A 16,639-nucleotide genomic window follows, 5' to 3' on the forward strand; every position below is an offset into this window, starting at 1 on the left:
AATATGGGTGGGAAGGTGCTATGGCGCTCGTGTCCCACTTGTAGCCAGCTGCTTGATCACTGTGTGGAATGCTGGATGAGGTGGGCCCTTGGCCGCATTCCTCATGGCTCTTCTTGGGCAAGTTTGCTCTGCAGGTTTGTCTCAGGTATGATGATGATCTGGTCACATTCTAGAAAGACACATTTCCATCTGAAGCTGGAATCTCTTTCCTTGTTATTTATTTTATTTATATCCTATGTTTTTCCTTTCAAGGAACTTGAGGCAGCTTACATAATTCCCCTCTTCCTCTCAATCTTATCTTCACAACAACAACCCTGTGAGGTAGGTTGGCCTGAGAGTCTGTGCCTGGCCCAGAGTCACCCAGTTGGCTCCATGGCTGAGCAGGGACTAGAACCCAGGACGCCAGAGTCCCAGCCCGAGCTTTTAACCTCTACATTACACTGGTTCTCACACTTCTTTCATTTTCTAAACCTTTGGCAGATCCTTTTTCCAAATTCACTTATATAGAAGTGAAGGCAAGGAACATCTTTCTGTTCTAATAATTGAAATATGTTGTTATCAGAATTCCAACACTTTAAAATTGCACACACTTGCTTCAGAGACTGTGTCACTCACATTTTGCATAACTCTTTTGCTGAAATAACTTGGCTACTTGTTTCCAGAAAGGATCAACTGTACAAAGTTTGCAGAAGAATTAGACTCAGAAGCTCGCTTTCTAACAGCTGCAGCTTTCCCCTGCTGAAAATTGCTGTCTGTTCCAAAAACTTCTCCTATTTGTTGAACTTTAAATAATGTCAAGGTACTTCCTTATTTACCATAGCTTTATTGGGGTTGTTCTTCTTGCTTGTAAGTTTGCACAGTGTTGAGCAGGGCTTAACTCTGACAGCGTGGAAGACAAGCATCTCAGCGTGTGTGCTGACCTGCCTTCCTTAGACAGCTTAGTCCTGTGCCAGCCCCTTGCCTCACCTAAATGTTTTTGGGGAGCTACCAAAAATCTCGAGAGGCAATTCATCTGGTTTACGGGTATTTTAAAGGCAAAACTGTACAATCTTTTAAACATTTATTAATGCTTAAAGGGGGCAGAGAAATTTAGTGGGGCAGTCCCCTCCGGCCCTGGCTACAGACCCATCTGGTGCCTGTTTACAGGGTTCAGCTCCGACTGGTGTGCGCAGAAGTGCAGACAGGCTGAAGGTGGAAATGGGAATGCCAAAAGTAGTGCTGGGCACACGAAAAATTTCAAAACTGACACACAACATCTTGCTATACAGCTGTCATAGCTCAGCTAAGCCTTTACATGCATGGCTTTATTACAACACACACACAGTGTATCTGCAGCTTACTGGCTGAAGGCACCAGAGAATGAAGTTGTATATTCCTCTCACCCTAAATTTGATTAATTCTTCAGAGGGTTTAAAATGTGTATGCAACCTTATATTGGTCCCCAAGTGATGAGCAATCACTTTAACTTTCCTTCCCTATGCAGTAGCAGCAGATAATTTTGCAACTCTTCTGATTTTTGGATTCCCCCCAAAATCATGGTGTTTGTGGGCCTGGTTATCCTTGACTGTCAGACTTGCAGCCGAAGAGCCTTCATGGAAAATCGCAGCTCTCCCCACCCAGCTTCCTCACCCACCTTCCTTTGCTATTTTGAATTGCTTGTGTTGATGACTGGGCATGACCCGATGAACAGGATGATGCCAAAGAGAAAGGTGCCTCAAAATACGAAGGAATCTCCCTTTTTTGCCAATTAGATAAAGGCAGGGTGGAGCACAAAGTCATCCCTCTAATTACTCTGAGATTTCTTTGCTTCTTTGTGTGTTTCTTAGGTTTGGAAAAAGATGGTGAGACTCCGCAGACTAAACAAAGCCTCGAAGAGGGTGTGCCTCTGATGTAGGAGCCGTTGCTGAAGCAGTGCCCACAATGAGGCTGCTCCGAAGACACTACGGCCCACTGAAGCTGGCTGTGGTGGGCATTGTCTTTTTGATTTTTCTCTTCATCATGCAAAGGGACGTGGGCAATGGGGAACAAAGGGAGGAGCCTTGGCTGAAGAACATTAAGGACAGGAAGGACCAAATGATTGACATAATGATGGGAGCAGTTAACAACATCCGTGACTCTATGCCAAAGCTGCAGATCCGGGCTCCAGTTCAGCAAGAGGCGCCTGTGCAGGACAGCAAGTCCTGTCTGCCGGGATATTACACACCTGCGGAATTAAAGCCCTTCGTGGAGCGCCCACCTCAGGACCCTAATAGCCCAGGGGCTGATGGCAAAGCTTTCAAGAAGGACCAGTGGACACAAGAAGAGACCAAGGAGAAAGAGCGGGGCTATGAGAAGCATTGTTTCAATGCCTACGCCAGTGACCGCATCTCTCTCCAAAGAGCCTTAGGACCAGACACCAGGCCTCCTGAGTAAGATCTTCCTCCTCTCCACTCGCTTCAGTAAATACTGGAAAAGTGAGATGAGTGCAGGCAGCTGATGGCGAAGCAGAGGCTTGCCACAGAGGGCATTCCCATTCAGGGGCTCAGCTGCAGCAGCTGCCTGCATGATGTGGAGAACTTCCTTGCACCTGTTTATGGTAGATCTCCATTTATCATGTCAGTGAATTCTACCAGTGGCCACTGCCCAAATGTTTGCAGGCCCACTGGAGTAAGTAATCCACATTGTTCTGTACTTGTGGCACTGAAGTTTTCCAGGACACAGAATGTTTGCTGAGCTGATACCTGCAAACATCCTGATTGTTCAGTGTAGGCAACATCATGTCTGTAGTTCAGCTTCTGTGGGAATGGATAGCTCTTAGGCTGGGATTAAAACCTTGCACATGTCCTGAAGAAAGAGAGGCTATGTGGGGGATGCAAAGTGCTTGCAAGTTGGCCAGGAGGAGCTCTCATGAAGTAGAGACCCTCACAGTTGCATAGCCTAGAGTGGTGGAGAGAAAACACCATTTGTTCAAGGAACACTTTCCATATTGGCAGGTCTGCCTTTTCTTGCATTTCTCCCACAGAACCTGTACCTCATGCAGTGTTCTCACCTTGTTTAGATGAGGCTGAACCTTTTTCCAATGTGAGCTAAGAATGAGCTCTGCAAAATGAACTTTGTGCATTTTACTGGAAGTTCTGTAGCAGCAATGGTGATTGGGAAAGCCTTTTAATCAATGAATCCTCCAAAGGACCCAGAGATCCTTAAAATATAGTTTGAAAATAAGTGGTATAATATATTTTATAGGCAACATACAATTCATTAGTAATGGATAACTAGTGTGTTGTAATAGTTAGATATAGAACTAGTTTCAAAGAGATCTCTTGCTCTCATGGCCTAATCTATTCCACAGAGTTCTTATGAGGATAAAATGAAAAGGGGACTGTGTAAACTAGCTGGAACTCCTTAGAGGAAAGATATTGTAGTAATATTTGATAGTTGACAAAGGAGATTTTATAGCCAACATTTTAAAATGAGGGGTTATACCAGGTCATTTTTAATTTTGTGTTTTAGGAACCAATTTTTAATTATAATAATAATTGTGATCGTTAGTTTATTTTTATTTAAGTTGGAAGATCCCCACAATATCAAATTATTCAGCTATAATAACTTAGAGGTGATATTTAGATTTTAACAACTGTAAAAGAATATCTGCTAACACTGCTTGAAGTGTACACATTGTAACAACTGCCTAGCTACGTTTGGGGATCTAAAGTGAGATGGGCTGAGGCCTGATTCTGATTTTAGCTGCCTGCACAGATTTATAGGGAGTTTACAAGAACTCATTCTGCCAGTGATGAAATCTTGTTGGTTTTCTTTCATCCATGGTAATGGAAAGGCCTGGGACACATTTCTCCTTTTTAATTATCTGCTGCTCTCCCCTGCCCCTCCTGTCCCACGTCCTCTATCTTTATGCCCCACTAATGCCCCATTTATAAGCAATAAACACCTACAATGGCAACCCTCTTTTTTTGAATTAAATAAAATAAAGGTTGCCCAAGTTCAAAAACTTGCTTGATTCCATCTGTCGCCTGCCCTTGGTTTTGGTCCATTTCCTCCCATGTTGAAGGGCTTCGTTGCTCCCTTAATTTTTCACTTTGTTCGCCGAGTGGAACAGACACGGCTTACAGTACAGCAGGGGGGCAAGGAAGGAGCCAAACGTGACCCCTGTTTCTCCCCCCACCTCCCCTTCCCTGTCGTCTCCAAAGGCTTTCTGAGGCTACTGCTGCTTTTCATAAGGGAGATAAGTCAGTCAAGGCCTTGTGGCGGGTGGGAGGGAAGAAGACTGCCAACAAAGGCGGCTCGAATAATAGTTCATGACTAGGCCGGGTTTGCAGGCAGCCTCTCTCTTCTGCTTACCTCCTGCCCTCTCACCAACCGATTATTTCTGCCTAGCAGGTGTAGATATCACAATAGAAGAATGCAGTGCTCTGGGCAGAGAGTGCAGTCAACCAAAGAGGCATAAACCAATTTAAATTAAAGTGTAAAGCCCTCCCAGAACCGAAACCATAAATCGGAGAGCTGGGGAAATTGGCTCAGATGGAAGGAGCCTGTGAATGAAACTCTCATTGTTGAAGCCTTTGCGGGGGAGCAGGGGGACCTACCATGTGGAACGTTTTCCCCCTTTTGATGTGCTCCAGAGGTATGCGGCATGTAAGGGACCCGTCTGCCTTCCTGCTGGAAAGTTTATGGAGGGGTATGGGCAGTAAAATCAAAAGAGATCAGTGGGATGGCAAGGAGGCCGTGGAGGCATTCTCTGCCGAAAGAATTTAAATCTTGAAGATACTCTGTCCTATTTTCTTGTCCTGCCTTGCATGTTCTGGAAATATCAATACCAAATAGTACCGCGAGCAAAGCTCACCGAGTGTAGTAAAAGCGTTTAGTTCCATATAGGATTTGTGCTTTGAGTAGAGGAGCTGCATGGTTTGGTTGGCAGCCTGGCCCTGCCCAGACAGCCCATGAAATCCTCCCAGGAAATGCCATGAGGAAGCGCTCCGATGAAGGCAAGGCGTTGTGGCCAAGTGCTGCTGCATTTTGAAGTGCTGGGCCTGGCGGTGGGCAGGGATGGCACTGCTTGAGCTCTGTTTGGGGCAACGGGATATCTTGACCTGAACAGTGCTGGTTAGGAGCCACTGAGGCCTTTCTATATATTACTCAGCTATGTCATTGGGCATGCAATCCATGATGAACCAGTTACGGAAGTCTCATTTTTTTAGTATATGTCAAAATAATTGTCACTCCTCTCCTCAGATCCTTCTTTTGGACCATATGTGATTCATTCAATGGGAGCACAGAGTCCCTGGTTCTACGTTTCATATAGTTATGGTTTATCAATGTTAATGTCTGTGCTCATCTTTTGGTGCCATAAAGCCAAGAAGGTGAACCCTCAGCAGCTGAAATTTGGCATGCATGCTTTAAGGGAACCCTTGGGCTATGTATCTTGGGGTTACTTGGTTCCTAAAGCACATGAGTTAATGGTAATGCCCGTGTGGTTGAACGCTTCTTCTACTAAAGATGGCCCAACTAGCACATAGCTTTGCAGTGTGTACAGTTTGAGACCACAGGAGATCAGTAGGCAAAAGAAGGGTTATGTCCCTACCCCCACAGTGTGTGGCAGCCCCTCTCAGAGGAATGAATAACCTCCTAGTCTCTCTCTTGAACCGGAGATGCTGAAGGCTGAGCCAAGGACCTTCTATATGCAAAATGTATGTCCTACAACTGAGCAATAGTCCCTCTTAAATGTGTTTCACAGTCAAGCTCTTTTACTGTGTAACAGAAGCCCAAACGTCAAATTGCATATGGTCTGTACATTGCAATCCAAGTAAGGGTGCAAACCTATGATAGCTCAGCCCTGTCTGGGGTGAGGCCACAGGACAGATCAGAGTCCCTCCTGCAACCTCAGCAAAACCCTCTGAAGATGGAGCTGGGCTTAGACCTTGGAAGGCCCTCCGGCCTCCCTTGCAGCTGGTGCACTGGTGGGGCTGCTAAGACAGAAGAACCGTTTCAGAGCTGACATGGGGGCAAGGTGAGGTGGGAAGGAACAAGACGCCTCCATTTTCTGAAGAACCCAGGCAGTGCCCAAGCTTCTCCCCCTCCGGGGGGGGGGGGGCATTTTGATGGCCAAGCCCTGTTGTCTAAATGTTTTGAAGGTCAAGGGGAGCGAGGATGCCACTCTCCTTCTGCCTTTCGTTAGATGCCTGTAATCCTCTGAATTCCAAGGGTTATGAGCAGCCGCACTGGATGTCACCCTAAAAGAACCTTGTAGTGAATCCCTGTTCTCCTCCTAAAATGGCACCTTGGATCCAAGCCCTGTTGAAGTATGAAGGGACATCCAGATGCTGGTTCATAAGTGCATGAGCAAAAAGTAGCAAAGCAATGCCACTTCTTCCCCAAACCTCAGGGGAATACATGATCTCCCTGCCACCACGCCTTTTATTGAGTTAAGTTATTCTTTGTTCACAGCTGTGTTTCTGTTTCCAAACATGTAGCAGAGAACCAATTGAGAGCACTAATGTTGTGGTCCATTACTTGGGATTCAGTCCATGAGCTCATTCTGCTACCTCTGGTCACTTATGACAAAGTCAGAGGAAGAAAGATGAGTGGGAGGCCATATGTCAGAGAGCGCTCCTAGGGCTCTTGTGTCTTTGAAAAGTTAAGAAGAAAGGGCAGATCTTAGCAGCTACAGCTTTTCTCATTCCTGCATAGCTACACTGTAAGCTGCACCTGCTGAAATGCCGCCTGCTGCAATTACTTGTGAGCTACCTCTCAGCTAACATAGCATGGAGGAAAGGACCGCATGAAAGTAGGTTGTCCCTGGTTAAAACTGTGCTTTTGCTGTAGGCTGATTAAGTGGCATTAAGCCCCTCTCTGTCTCAGCTTAGCAAACATTCCTTCCATGAGCAATATGAAGGCCATGAGAGTGCCATCTTCCCCTTTACAAGGCTTTTTAAAGGATTATTTAAAATCATATGCAATCTTGCTTGAGCACTCAAGTTATTCTTACCAGCGCTAAGGCTGCAGTTGTCTTATTGGTGGTGGTAGACTTTACTTCTGAATAACTGTATCTAGGGTTCACTAGAGATGGCTGACTCTGCTCATCCAATTAGAAAGTTTGAGGTAATGATGATTCTCTTTGCAGTGCCCTATATAAGTCAGCTAGAAACACACCTCTGGGACGTTTTCCTCATTTTGTTGTGTTACAATCTGGAATTGAAATGAATTTCATAGGCATTGTTACCTGTTGATGTAGACAAGTTTCTCAACTCTGTGAAGGTGCAAAATATTTTTATTCTGGTGCAAAAGTGAAGTAAACAAACTGATATTTGTTGAATGTTGACTGTGGAAGTACAGTCACAGATGTGCTTAAATGCATAACCCACTGCCTCCAGAAGTTGTGTATTGTAACAGTAGGATTTGAATGGAATCCATCTATGTGTATTTCCGGTGCCACATGCTCTAACGGTAAATGCAACTGTATTTTCTGGGAGGCCCCAGAGTTTGTTGGGAAGCTTATCTAAACAAACAGCAAAAAGACCAAGGAGCTGTCAGAACAACTCCAGCATGAAGTTGTACAGAAGCACCAATCAGGGTTGGGTTAAAAACCTCACAACTACAAACATCCTCCAGAGTACCAGTAAATCCATTATTACAAAATGGAAAGTATAGGGCTATGCAACAACTCTGCCTAGAGAAGGCCATCCACCAAAAATTAGTGATTGAAAAAGAAAGGAGTCAAAAAAAGCAACCAGCAAACAAGAGACTAAGGGTAACTCTGAAGGAGCTGGAAAGATCCACAGCTGAGATGGAGGAAATGGTTCATCGGGCACCTGTCACCTGGATGCTCCACAGAGTTGGGCTGTATGAAAGAGGGTAAGGGGAAAGCCACTGCAGAAACAGCCTCATATCAGAGTCTATTTGGAATCTGCCAGAAATTGCTATTCACTAGTCAATCCCATAGAACCTGACAGAACTGAAACAATTTTGCCAGAAGAACAAGTATTGCAGCATCCCATTGCATACAGCTGATGTTTACCTAAGAAGCCTGGCAGCAGGAATTGCTGTGGCTTTTGACATATACAACTAATAAATGCCTGTTTGCTTTTGTTTACCTTTGTGCTACAGTAAAAAATATTTTACACCTTGCCAGTGTTGAGTACCTTGTGGATGCTGTGTTAACAATACCAATTAAATCCATTTCAGTTTCACATTGCGGCACAGTATCATGGAAAAGCCAAAGTGGGCTAATAGTTTTGCAAGGCATTGTGCATTAGTCTTGTAAATATGCTCACAGAAATAACTGGCATCCATCTTGCTAAAAAATAAAATTAAAATAAAATAGCAGCTGGCACTTTCATGCTGGCCATGATAGACGGAGAAGAATGAAAATACAAGATATAAACCCATTAGCTGGCAAGGTTACAAAAGATAATTGTACTTATTTAAAATATGTCTTGGCTAGCTGTCAAAGCAGGAGCCTTCTCAAGGCGTGGCCTAGACGAATGAAACTCTTCTACCAACATGATAAGAAAAACTGTAAAAGCAGTAACATCGACAAAGAATTTGAACATAACAAAGCCATCCTAGAAGAAAACCTGTAGCACACAACAGCTACTCCAACCCTGTCCAATAAAACATGATCAGGGGAAGGTCAGTGCTTAAAGTTTGCAAGGATGGGGCCTAGCGAACCCCTGATAGTAACTTATTCTAGCAGTGTGGAGCCACTGCAGGAAAGACCCTCTCTTGTGTAGTTAAACATCTAACTGAATTACAGCTGGGCAAATGAGAAGGGCTTCACTTGCCAACCTTAAAAGTGTGGGCAGGCTTTCCATCAAAAAGACTGGAAGTAGAAGAACAGTGTCCTATCCTTCTGTCTGCCCACTGTGTTTACAGGTTGATCCAAAAGGAAGAGACTTTCTTTACCTAGTAGCTAGTTTAGAAGCCAAGCCCTTGATTGTCCTTTCTTGTTCAGCTTGCTCACTTGCCTACCTGCATGGAATTCCTCAGAACCACAGGTGCTGAGTTCCTAGATTCCCATGGCTGTCAGGTGAATTCTTAAATACAAGGCTGATTTATATGGTGCTCCATGCAACACTCATAGGTCATTCTCCATTGCCTCTAATGTCAAAGCAGCCTCAAGGCTTGGGCATTCCCCACCCACCCCATTCTGTCACAACTGGGAGGCAAATTCACTTCCATTTTCCAGCTCATTGCAGTCACTTGCTATGTGTGAACCTAGGTAAATAATGGTCAGTCATAAGTATGGCTTGGAGTAGGCTGAGGCAGTATTAAGGAGCCCCAAATCTCGGATACCATCTGCCCACCACTCTGCCATCCATGGGCACTTGCTGAGGCCCTGGTGATCTTGGCATGGCCATCTCCTTAAGGTTTCTGTACAGCAAAGGAGAAGGCGATGCAAAGGCCTTGCTTCAGTGGGCATTGTGCCACCTGGGCTTGCCTTCCCCAACTGGGAAAAGCCTGCATGCAGCAAAGCAGGCTCTCCAACAGAGAGGCTGGTTGGAGGAGGGCCCATTGGTGCTTCTACCAGGGACTCGGTGGCTTCAGGAAGAAGAGACCCACTGTGATGAGGGCCATCCACTGGCATGAGAGAGGACAATTCAGCCCACAGACTCAAATTTCCCCCCGCTTGCGGCTTACAGAAACAACCCAGCTTTCAGACCATTATCTTAGTGGTTACAGCACTGTGCTGTCAAACTGAGAACCAGTAATGCTTTGGCAGGTAAGTTTCATACCCAGGAAATCTGGGCCCATGGCCCAGCTTGCCTGTTATTTTTTAGGGTGCATGTGGGCCAGCCCAGCCTAGTAGGCAGTACAATAAATTCCAGAGTCTCTGATTCAGTAGGCTCTAAAAGCTCCCCCCCCACACACACACACTCCCCGGGGGGGGCAGGTGCACACGCAAAATGTTTTATGGGCACCCCTTATTTGTAAAAAGGAGGAGGCATTTCAGGAGACTCACAGGATAACATGCTATGAGAACAAATATTTACTCTTCCCTTTCACCCTGTTTAGAATGGCATTTACTTCACAAATAGAGGGGGAAATCCCTTCCTCCTTCCCTTTCTATCGATGGGAGGATGTAGTTGGAGAAGCAACTGAGGGGTGAGCATCATCTCTCCGCAAAGGACTGTATGTGAAAGGATTGTTGAGGGTGCTGCCCCACTCCATCCACTGAGATCACTGCTGTAGCTACCATAGTTTTATGGATGCCAAGTTAGTTTCTGCCCACAGCAGGGCCTTGCCTATAATTGCCCCAGGGTTGCTGCTGAATTATATTTTTAATTAATTTCTGTTACATTTGTATTGTGCACTGCTTTGGGGAACTAGTTTATACAACACAAGTGCTAACACAAATTACATTGGCCTAGACTAAGGGACATTCGTTCGTTCATTTATAGCATTTGTATGCCACCCAATTGTGCCACAGCACTTCTGGGCAGCTTACAATCAGGAGATAAAACACAATAAAAAAACTAATTACATCACTTAAAAATAAAATATTAATAAAATATGGATCAAAATACAAAACAGAAGGTTGAGTGGCATTAACTATTAAAATATTTTTTGAAAAAGGAAGGCCTTTGCCTAGCTCTGAAAAGAGTATTTTAGCACAACACCAGAAAACTGGAAAAGCTGTCATCCAGCTAAAATAATTGGTATTGCACCAGAGGTCCCTTATGCTTGCATAAAATGATTTTTGTGTATTCTTGTACCACATTGATTACAAACCTGTTTAACTAAACACAAATTCTAAGGGCCTACCTACAGTAGGGGTTTCTCAGTGAATAAGTGTTACAAAGTACTGATGTATTAAACTAATTCCTGTTTAGCTCTGCATGAATTCAGTTCCTCTCCAGTTTAAGTTGAAATGTGTTCACACTCTAATTTTGGGGTTAGAGGCATAGAAGCACTGTTAACAAGTTTCAATTCTATTTCTACCCAACAGCCCAAACACTCTAGGTGGTTTATATCAGCTATCTTTTCTTATGCACACTTTGGTTTGCTGTTCATTTCCTAGGTGCATTGATCAAAAGTTCAAGCGATGCCCTCCCCTGCCAACCACCAGCGTTGTCATCGTTTTCCATAACGAGGCCTGGTCAACTTTACTCCGGACTGTGTTCAGTGTTCTGTACTCCTCCCCAGCTATATTGCTAAAGGAAATTATTCTGGTGGATGATGCCAGCACAGATGGTAAGTACAGCGTCTTTGGTGCTGAAGATGGGCTTTGCACTGAAAAGCTGACTTTGACTTAGGGGGTATGTCCTAAAATAGGGTTAGGTGCAGCCCTGGATGTCTTTCTTGATGCCCACTAAGGTACCCAAGCTCTCCCATTTAAAAACAGAAAACAAGGCAGAAAAACTATTTTCTTACTGCTAGCTGGGTTGGGTGTGAAATAGGTGCTGGGAACTGTGGGTCCACATAGGATATGTTGCCGCTCAGACTCCACCTCTCCAGCCTTTGCAGCAGGTTATTTGTCCTTTAACATGCCTTCCACAGCTGCCATTTCGTGGTGCTGCCCAGGATAGTTTCTCACATTACTAAATGAGCCCACTGACCTGAAAAAGTTACCTATCCCTAGCTTAAGGACACTCTGTCCCTTGGTTTAACCCAACCTCTAGCTGAACGGAGCTCCCCCAGAAGGAGCAGGGTGGGATCACAAGTAGCAGTACCCGTATTCAGTCCTGAGATGGAAATAGGGTGGCCACGCACCTAATTTTTATAGAGGACAAACCTCTGTTTGCAAGTGCTCTTCTTTCTAAGGGCTGTCTGATCCAAGTCCAGTTTAAAGGGAAAAATCTCTAAGAAGGAGGAATTGAGGTGGGGGGGGTGGTCTTGAGGTTGCCTTTCAGTGGTGAGCACATAGGCACTCGCTGAACATTTAGGCACACAGGTCACTAAGCCACAGCCTTCCTCACCCTGGTGGGAGGTATCGTGCTTCTGTTTGAGTTATAGTAGTAATTTCCAAATCTGCACCTAGGCATATAAGGTAGCATATACAAATGTTACATAGATTGGCGCCTTCTTACGTCCTCCTCTTTCATGGTGCATTTCTCGCTGTGCTGTGCTGTGCTTGGTGATGAGTAAATGGCCACTCTAGATGGCATTTTCCCAGGGTTCCTGATCTAAGCTATCTGGAACAGGAGATCTGAGCCAGAGACCTGAGCTTCAAGCAACATCCTACTAGTATAAAAAAAGAGCAAGGGCAAGTTCCTCATATTTTTACCACGTCTGGTCAATTCAGAGGTTTTATACTAGCTACCAATTATATGGGCTGATGTTTATGTTACTGTGCCCTTCTATTCCTTTGGGGGTCTTTAATTCTGAGCAACCACAGTTCCAGGTAGTTCATGGTAATCTGCTAGTGAGGATTACCATACAGGTGCGTCTTTCACTTCCAGGTGATGGGGTGGGGGGAGTTGTCCCTTCAGATGTACTCTTAGGATGCTTCCTTGATCTAGCTGTCTGCTGTGTCCCTGCCCCTACCAGTGGGTATTTTAGAGTTTGTGTGTGTTTGAATATACCTGCCCCAAGGAAAATGATAGAGACAGATTTCCCATGATCTGCAGACACAGCAAGCCATATTTAACCTCCATCTGGAAATAAATTACTCACTCCAGCAAGTTTAGAATCTGCAAGCTGTCATTTAGCCATCTAATTTGGTTATGCCCGAGGTTAAGATAATGACACAGTTCAACATCAGGGCTTCCTGGTGCTGGGGGAGGGTTGGAACGGGATGTCTGTTGCCCCGCCGCTCAGTTGCTCAAGGTTCCCAAAAGACTCTGCCAGATTTACCCCCATTCTTTCGAACAAACCAACAATCTTGTTTTAGGCAGTTCTTCAGTTCCAGCTCTCTCACCTTTATCCATTCTCCCTGGTCCCTTCTAATGCTTTGCATTCTCTTTCCCACCCCTCCCTTCCTAATACCATTCTTCCATTCTCTCTTCCTCCTTTTAGAAAACTTCAAGCCCCTCCCTCTTTTCCACTGAGCCTTTTTCTTCTGTGCACGGATGGCTCCATTTTGGGGAAGGGAGTACTTGGCACAGTGTCCTAAGTCAGTGAGTCCCGTTTGTTATAATTCATTGCAGTGTTTTGTTTAGCATTTTTACCCAGTGTTTCAGTTACAGCTGTACTGATCACTAAAATAAAATTAGCTAAGTACCAAGCCTGTTTATCATCTGTGTGTGTTCTAGGAAAGTTAATGCTTTAAAAACAAGGGAGCATTTATTTGAATGGTCAGGTGCCAAATACTACCTACAGGGGATGTGAACGCCTAGAAAAAACTCTTAAAAGTTAAGGAATGCTTTTTTCTGGAAATTTTTCTGTTCAGTTTTTTCTCCTATGCTTTCGCATTTTTATTCATGAAGGAAGAAAGAAAAGCAAAATTATACCCCTTTAGTCTAGACTCCACTAACTGGAAATCCTGATTAAGGAATCCCAGTCCTGGGGAATAGAATCACCTGGATCAATGCCAGTACATATTCATTTATTATATTTGTATCCTACCTTTTTTCTTTTCAGTATGGTTCTGTAGTGCATACATTTTATCCTGAGATATATGCATCTTCTGCAACTATATGCAGGAAAACACCCTACTGTCTTGTACTGTGGTTATTTGACTATATAACCAATATTCCCTGCTCTGACTGGCAGCAGCTCACCAGGGTCTAAAGCAGAACCCCCTTTTTCTGTCACCTCCTTCCTGATCTTTTTTAAAACTGGAGACTAAACCTCCGACTTGAAACATGCAAAGTATGTGCTCTACCACTGAGCTGTGGTTGCTCCCCGAATCCAAGTACCCGCTGCATTTTTAATCTCTCCTTTCCTTGTCTTCTGAACAACTCTGTAATGTAGGCAAGGCAGAGATCAAGGCCACTCAGTGAGTGTCCTTGCTGAGTGATGATTCAAAGCTGGGTCATCCTGCTCCAAGTCTGAGGAGCAACCCAGTACACAATGCTGTATTTCTTAAGAGTCAGATATGGGTCTCCTTGCCCCAGACCTCACCTCTAATTTGATTGTCTTTTTATTTTATTTATTTATTTAAAACATTTTTATCCCGTCCTTCATGATGAAACGTCTCCGGATGGCTTACAAAACTTAAAATCAACAACAATAATAAAAGTAACGTAGGTAATAGTGTTAAAACAATAAATAGCAAAAAATGAATAAATCACATTCATAAATAAAATAAAAATGTGACTGTTAACTTAAACATCTAAAATCCCTAATTCTCAGAATGATGGTTAAATAAAATGGTTTTCACCTGGCACCGAAAAGAATATAAGCTTGGCACCAGGCGAACCTCTCTGGGGAGAGCATTCCACAGTCTGGCTGCAACCGCAGAGAAGGGCCTATTCTGGGTAGACATCCTCTTTACCTCCTTCAGGGAGGGTTCCCAGAGCAGGGCCTCTTCTGCAGATCTTAAAGGGCATGAGGGCATATCAGGAAGGAGACATTTTTCAAGCCTGAGGTTGGCTCAGACAAGGAAATCTTGACAATTGTTGGGGGGAAATATGTCCATTCCCCAGCAGGTAGCAGAAAGGCCTTTAGAGTAAGTGGTGATAAAGTTTCTTGATTGTTTTGTCAGATTAAGCAGAATGCCCTTCCAGCAATAACAACCAACTTTTTCGAAGCTATTGAGGCTTTTGAAAGATTGCATCTTGAAAAGCTTAATGCTTTCTCTGGCTGCTTTGGTATAGTTGAACTTTGACTGTGCAACTGTTTAGGAAGATTCTAGCCTATGATACTTTAATAATAAATAAGACTGATGCCCCAAGGCCACATGTGTGTATTCTATCAACATGCCCGGGAGGCAAGGCAAGAGGCATCATTATTTTTGTAGGAAGGAGGCAAATGATTTGGCTGGCAGATTGCCTTGCATGACTGCTTTTAGAATATCTGTCCTGCAAAGTGATTGATTGGTAGGGCATGAATTCCTAGAAGAAACAAATAAAATGGCTCGGGATGATGGAAATCATATCCCAGACCCAGGACTGGACCAAGACATTTTGCTGCCTGGTGTTCTCATGCCATCCTTCCCATCAAGGTACATGGTACCCAAAATTGGCTGTGTTATTTTGGGACTTGCGGGAAATAAAATCCCATAACTGACCTCTCAGTAAGGGCAATACAATGCAAATAAATTAACCAACAATTTGTTGCTCTTTCATAATGTTCAGAATGAGCAATCTCAGCCTCCTGAACAGTAAAGCCAGGCCTGTCTAATTCAAGGTCCCATTTCATTGCAAGGTGCTAGATGTAGTAGTTTAAAGCACTGAACTGGGACTTGGATAATCTGGGTTCTGATCCCCACTCAGCCATGGAGCCAGCTGGGTGACTTTGGCCCAGTCACACACTCTCAGCCCAACCTCCCTCACAGAGTGGCCGATATGAGGATAATATTGGGATCAGGAGGAGGCGACTTATGTAAGCTGCTTTGGTTTCTTTAAAAAAGAAAAAGGTGGGATATAAATCTAATAAATAAAATACATGGAAAGTGCCTACATACATGCAATTGCATAGCACCCCCACTGATGCTTGTCTGGAAATTGCATGTGCTGCCCAGCTGCATGTTGGCTTTTGAGCAGGTTTGCAGAAAGTTCTCTTGTTCCTGACAATCTCTCTGATAGGGTGAAGCAGATATTTGCCTAGGAGAGTTGCTCAAATTCCCTTTGAACACTGGTTTCTGGAGGAGTCAAAAAGGCATATGTAACTATTCACCACCGTGGGATGCCTAAGAACAAAAATGAAAGATTAGCTCTGAATTGCTGCAGCTTGTGAGAAGAACTGGGGAGAAAGGCCAGCTAAAGGTGTCCTCACAGTTGTTGTCGTAAGACTTCTGTTACCCTTTGAATGCTCTGTTACAGTACATTAGATAGCTAGGAGATCATAATTATATCCTTAACATTACAAACATCAAATAGTTTCCACCTCCTCTCTTGGCTTTGTTTGTTTGTACTCCTTTTTCTCCACTTCCTGTATCCATAATGGTTTTTCATTCTTTCTATGGTACAGTTGATCTCATTACCACAGAAGGTTAATATTCTGGAATGGTTGTGTTAGAAATATAATAATGAAGGCACATTATATCAGTGACTTGACCCGTTTAGCATTTCAGATGGATTTTTCTTAAATTGCTGACAAAATAACTTGTAGCTAAAGTCCTTGCCCTGTTTTTAAACAAGAGAGAAAAAGTTCTGTGGCTTCCATTTAAATTACTGTGAGACAAGCTAGTGGCCAGTTCGGTCCTAGGAGCCTGATAGGCATACCTCATTACACTCACCTGACTTCTCAGAGCACTGAGAATTTTGAGGGGAGCAGTACCCCAGCTTGGCTCTCTTTGGAAAGCAACCACTGTCACTTTGTGGTGTTTCTGCTTATTTATTTACTATATTGATATCCCACCTTTCTCCCATTGTGAAACTCAAGGCAGCTACTATGTGGTTCCCATGTGGCCTCCCCTCCAAGCTCAGGCCAGCCTCAGACTTGCTTAGCTTCAACATGGTGGATGCCTTATGTGCCATCAGACCATAATCTGGTTCCATATATAAAATGCACATATTGAAAATATACCTGTTGAAAATAGGTAGAGGCACCACTTTCAACACTTCCACAGCTAGCAGAGCAGTGCTACAGAGGTGGAAATTGC

At 44.0% G+C, this 16,639-nt stretch overlaps 1 protein-coding gene across 1 annotated transcript in view; it reads left to right on the top strand.

Annotated features, from left to right (window-relative positions):
- Nucleotides 1-1,878: 1,878 nt before the first annotated feature.
- The window catches only part of GALNT6 (polypeptide N-acetylgalactosaminyltransferase 6), a 35,549-nt gene continuing 20,788 nt past the window's right edge, over nucleotides 1,879-16,639 (top strand). Inside the window, exons 1-2 of the mRNA XM_044443330.1 lie at nucleotides 1,879-2,408; nucleotides 11,012-11,184. Coding sequence (XP_044299265.1) covers nucleotides 1,921-2,408; nucleotides 11,012-11,184 — 661 coding nt within the window. The 5' untranslated portion in view covers nucleotides 1,879-1,920. The remainder of the gene's footprint in view (nucleotides 2,409-11,011; nucleotides 11,185-16,639) is intronic.

Source organism: Varanus komodoensis, unplaced genomic scaffold (genome assembly GCF_004798865.1).
Source record: "Varanus komodoensis strain SLA01 unplaced genomic scaffold, ASM479886v1 scaffold41, whole genome shotgun sequence".
In the NCBI taxonomy this organism is placed as follows: domain Eukaryota; kingdom Metazoa; phylum Chordata; class Lepidosauria; order Squamata; family Varanidae; genus Varanus; species Varanus komodoensis.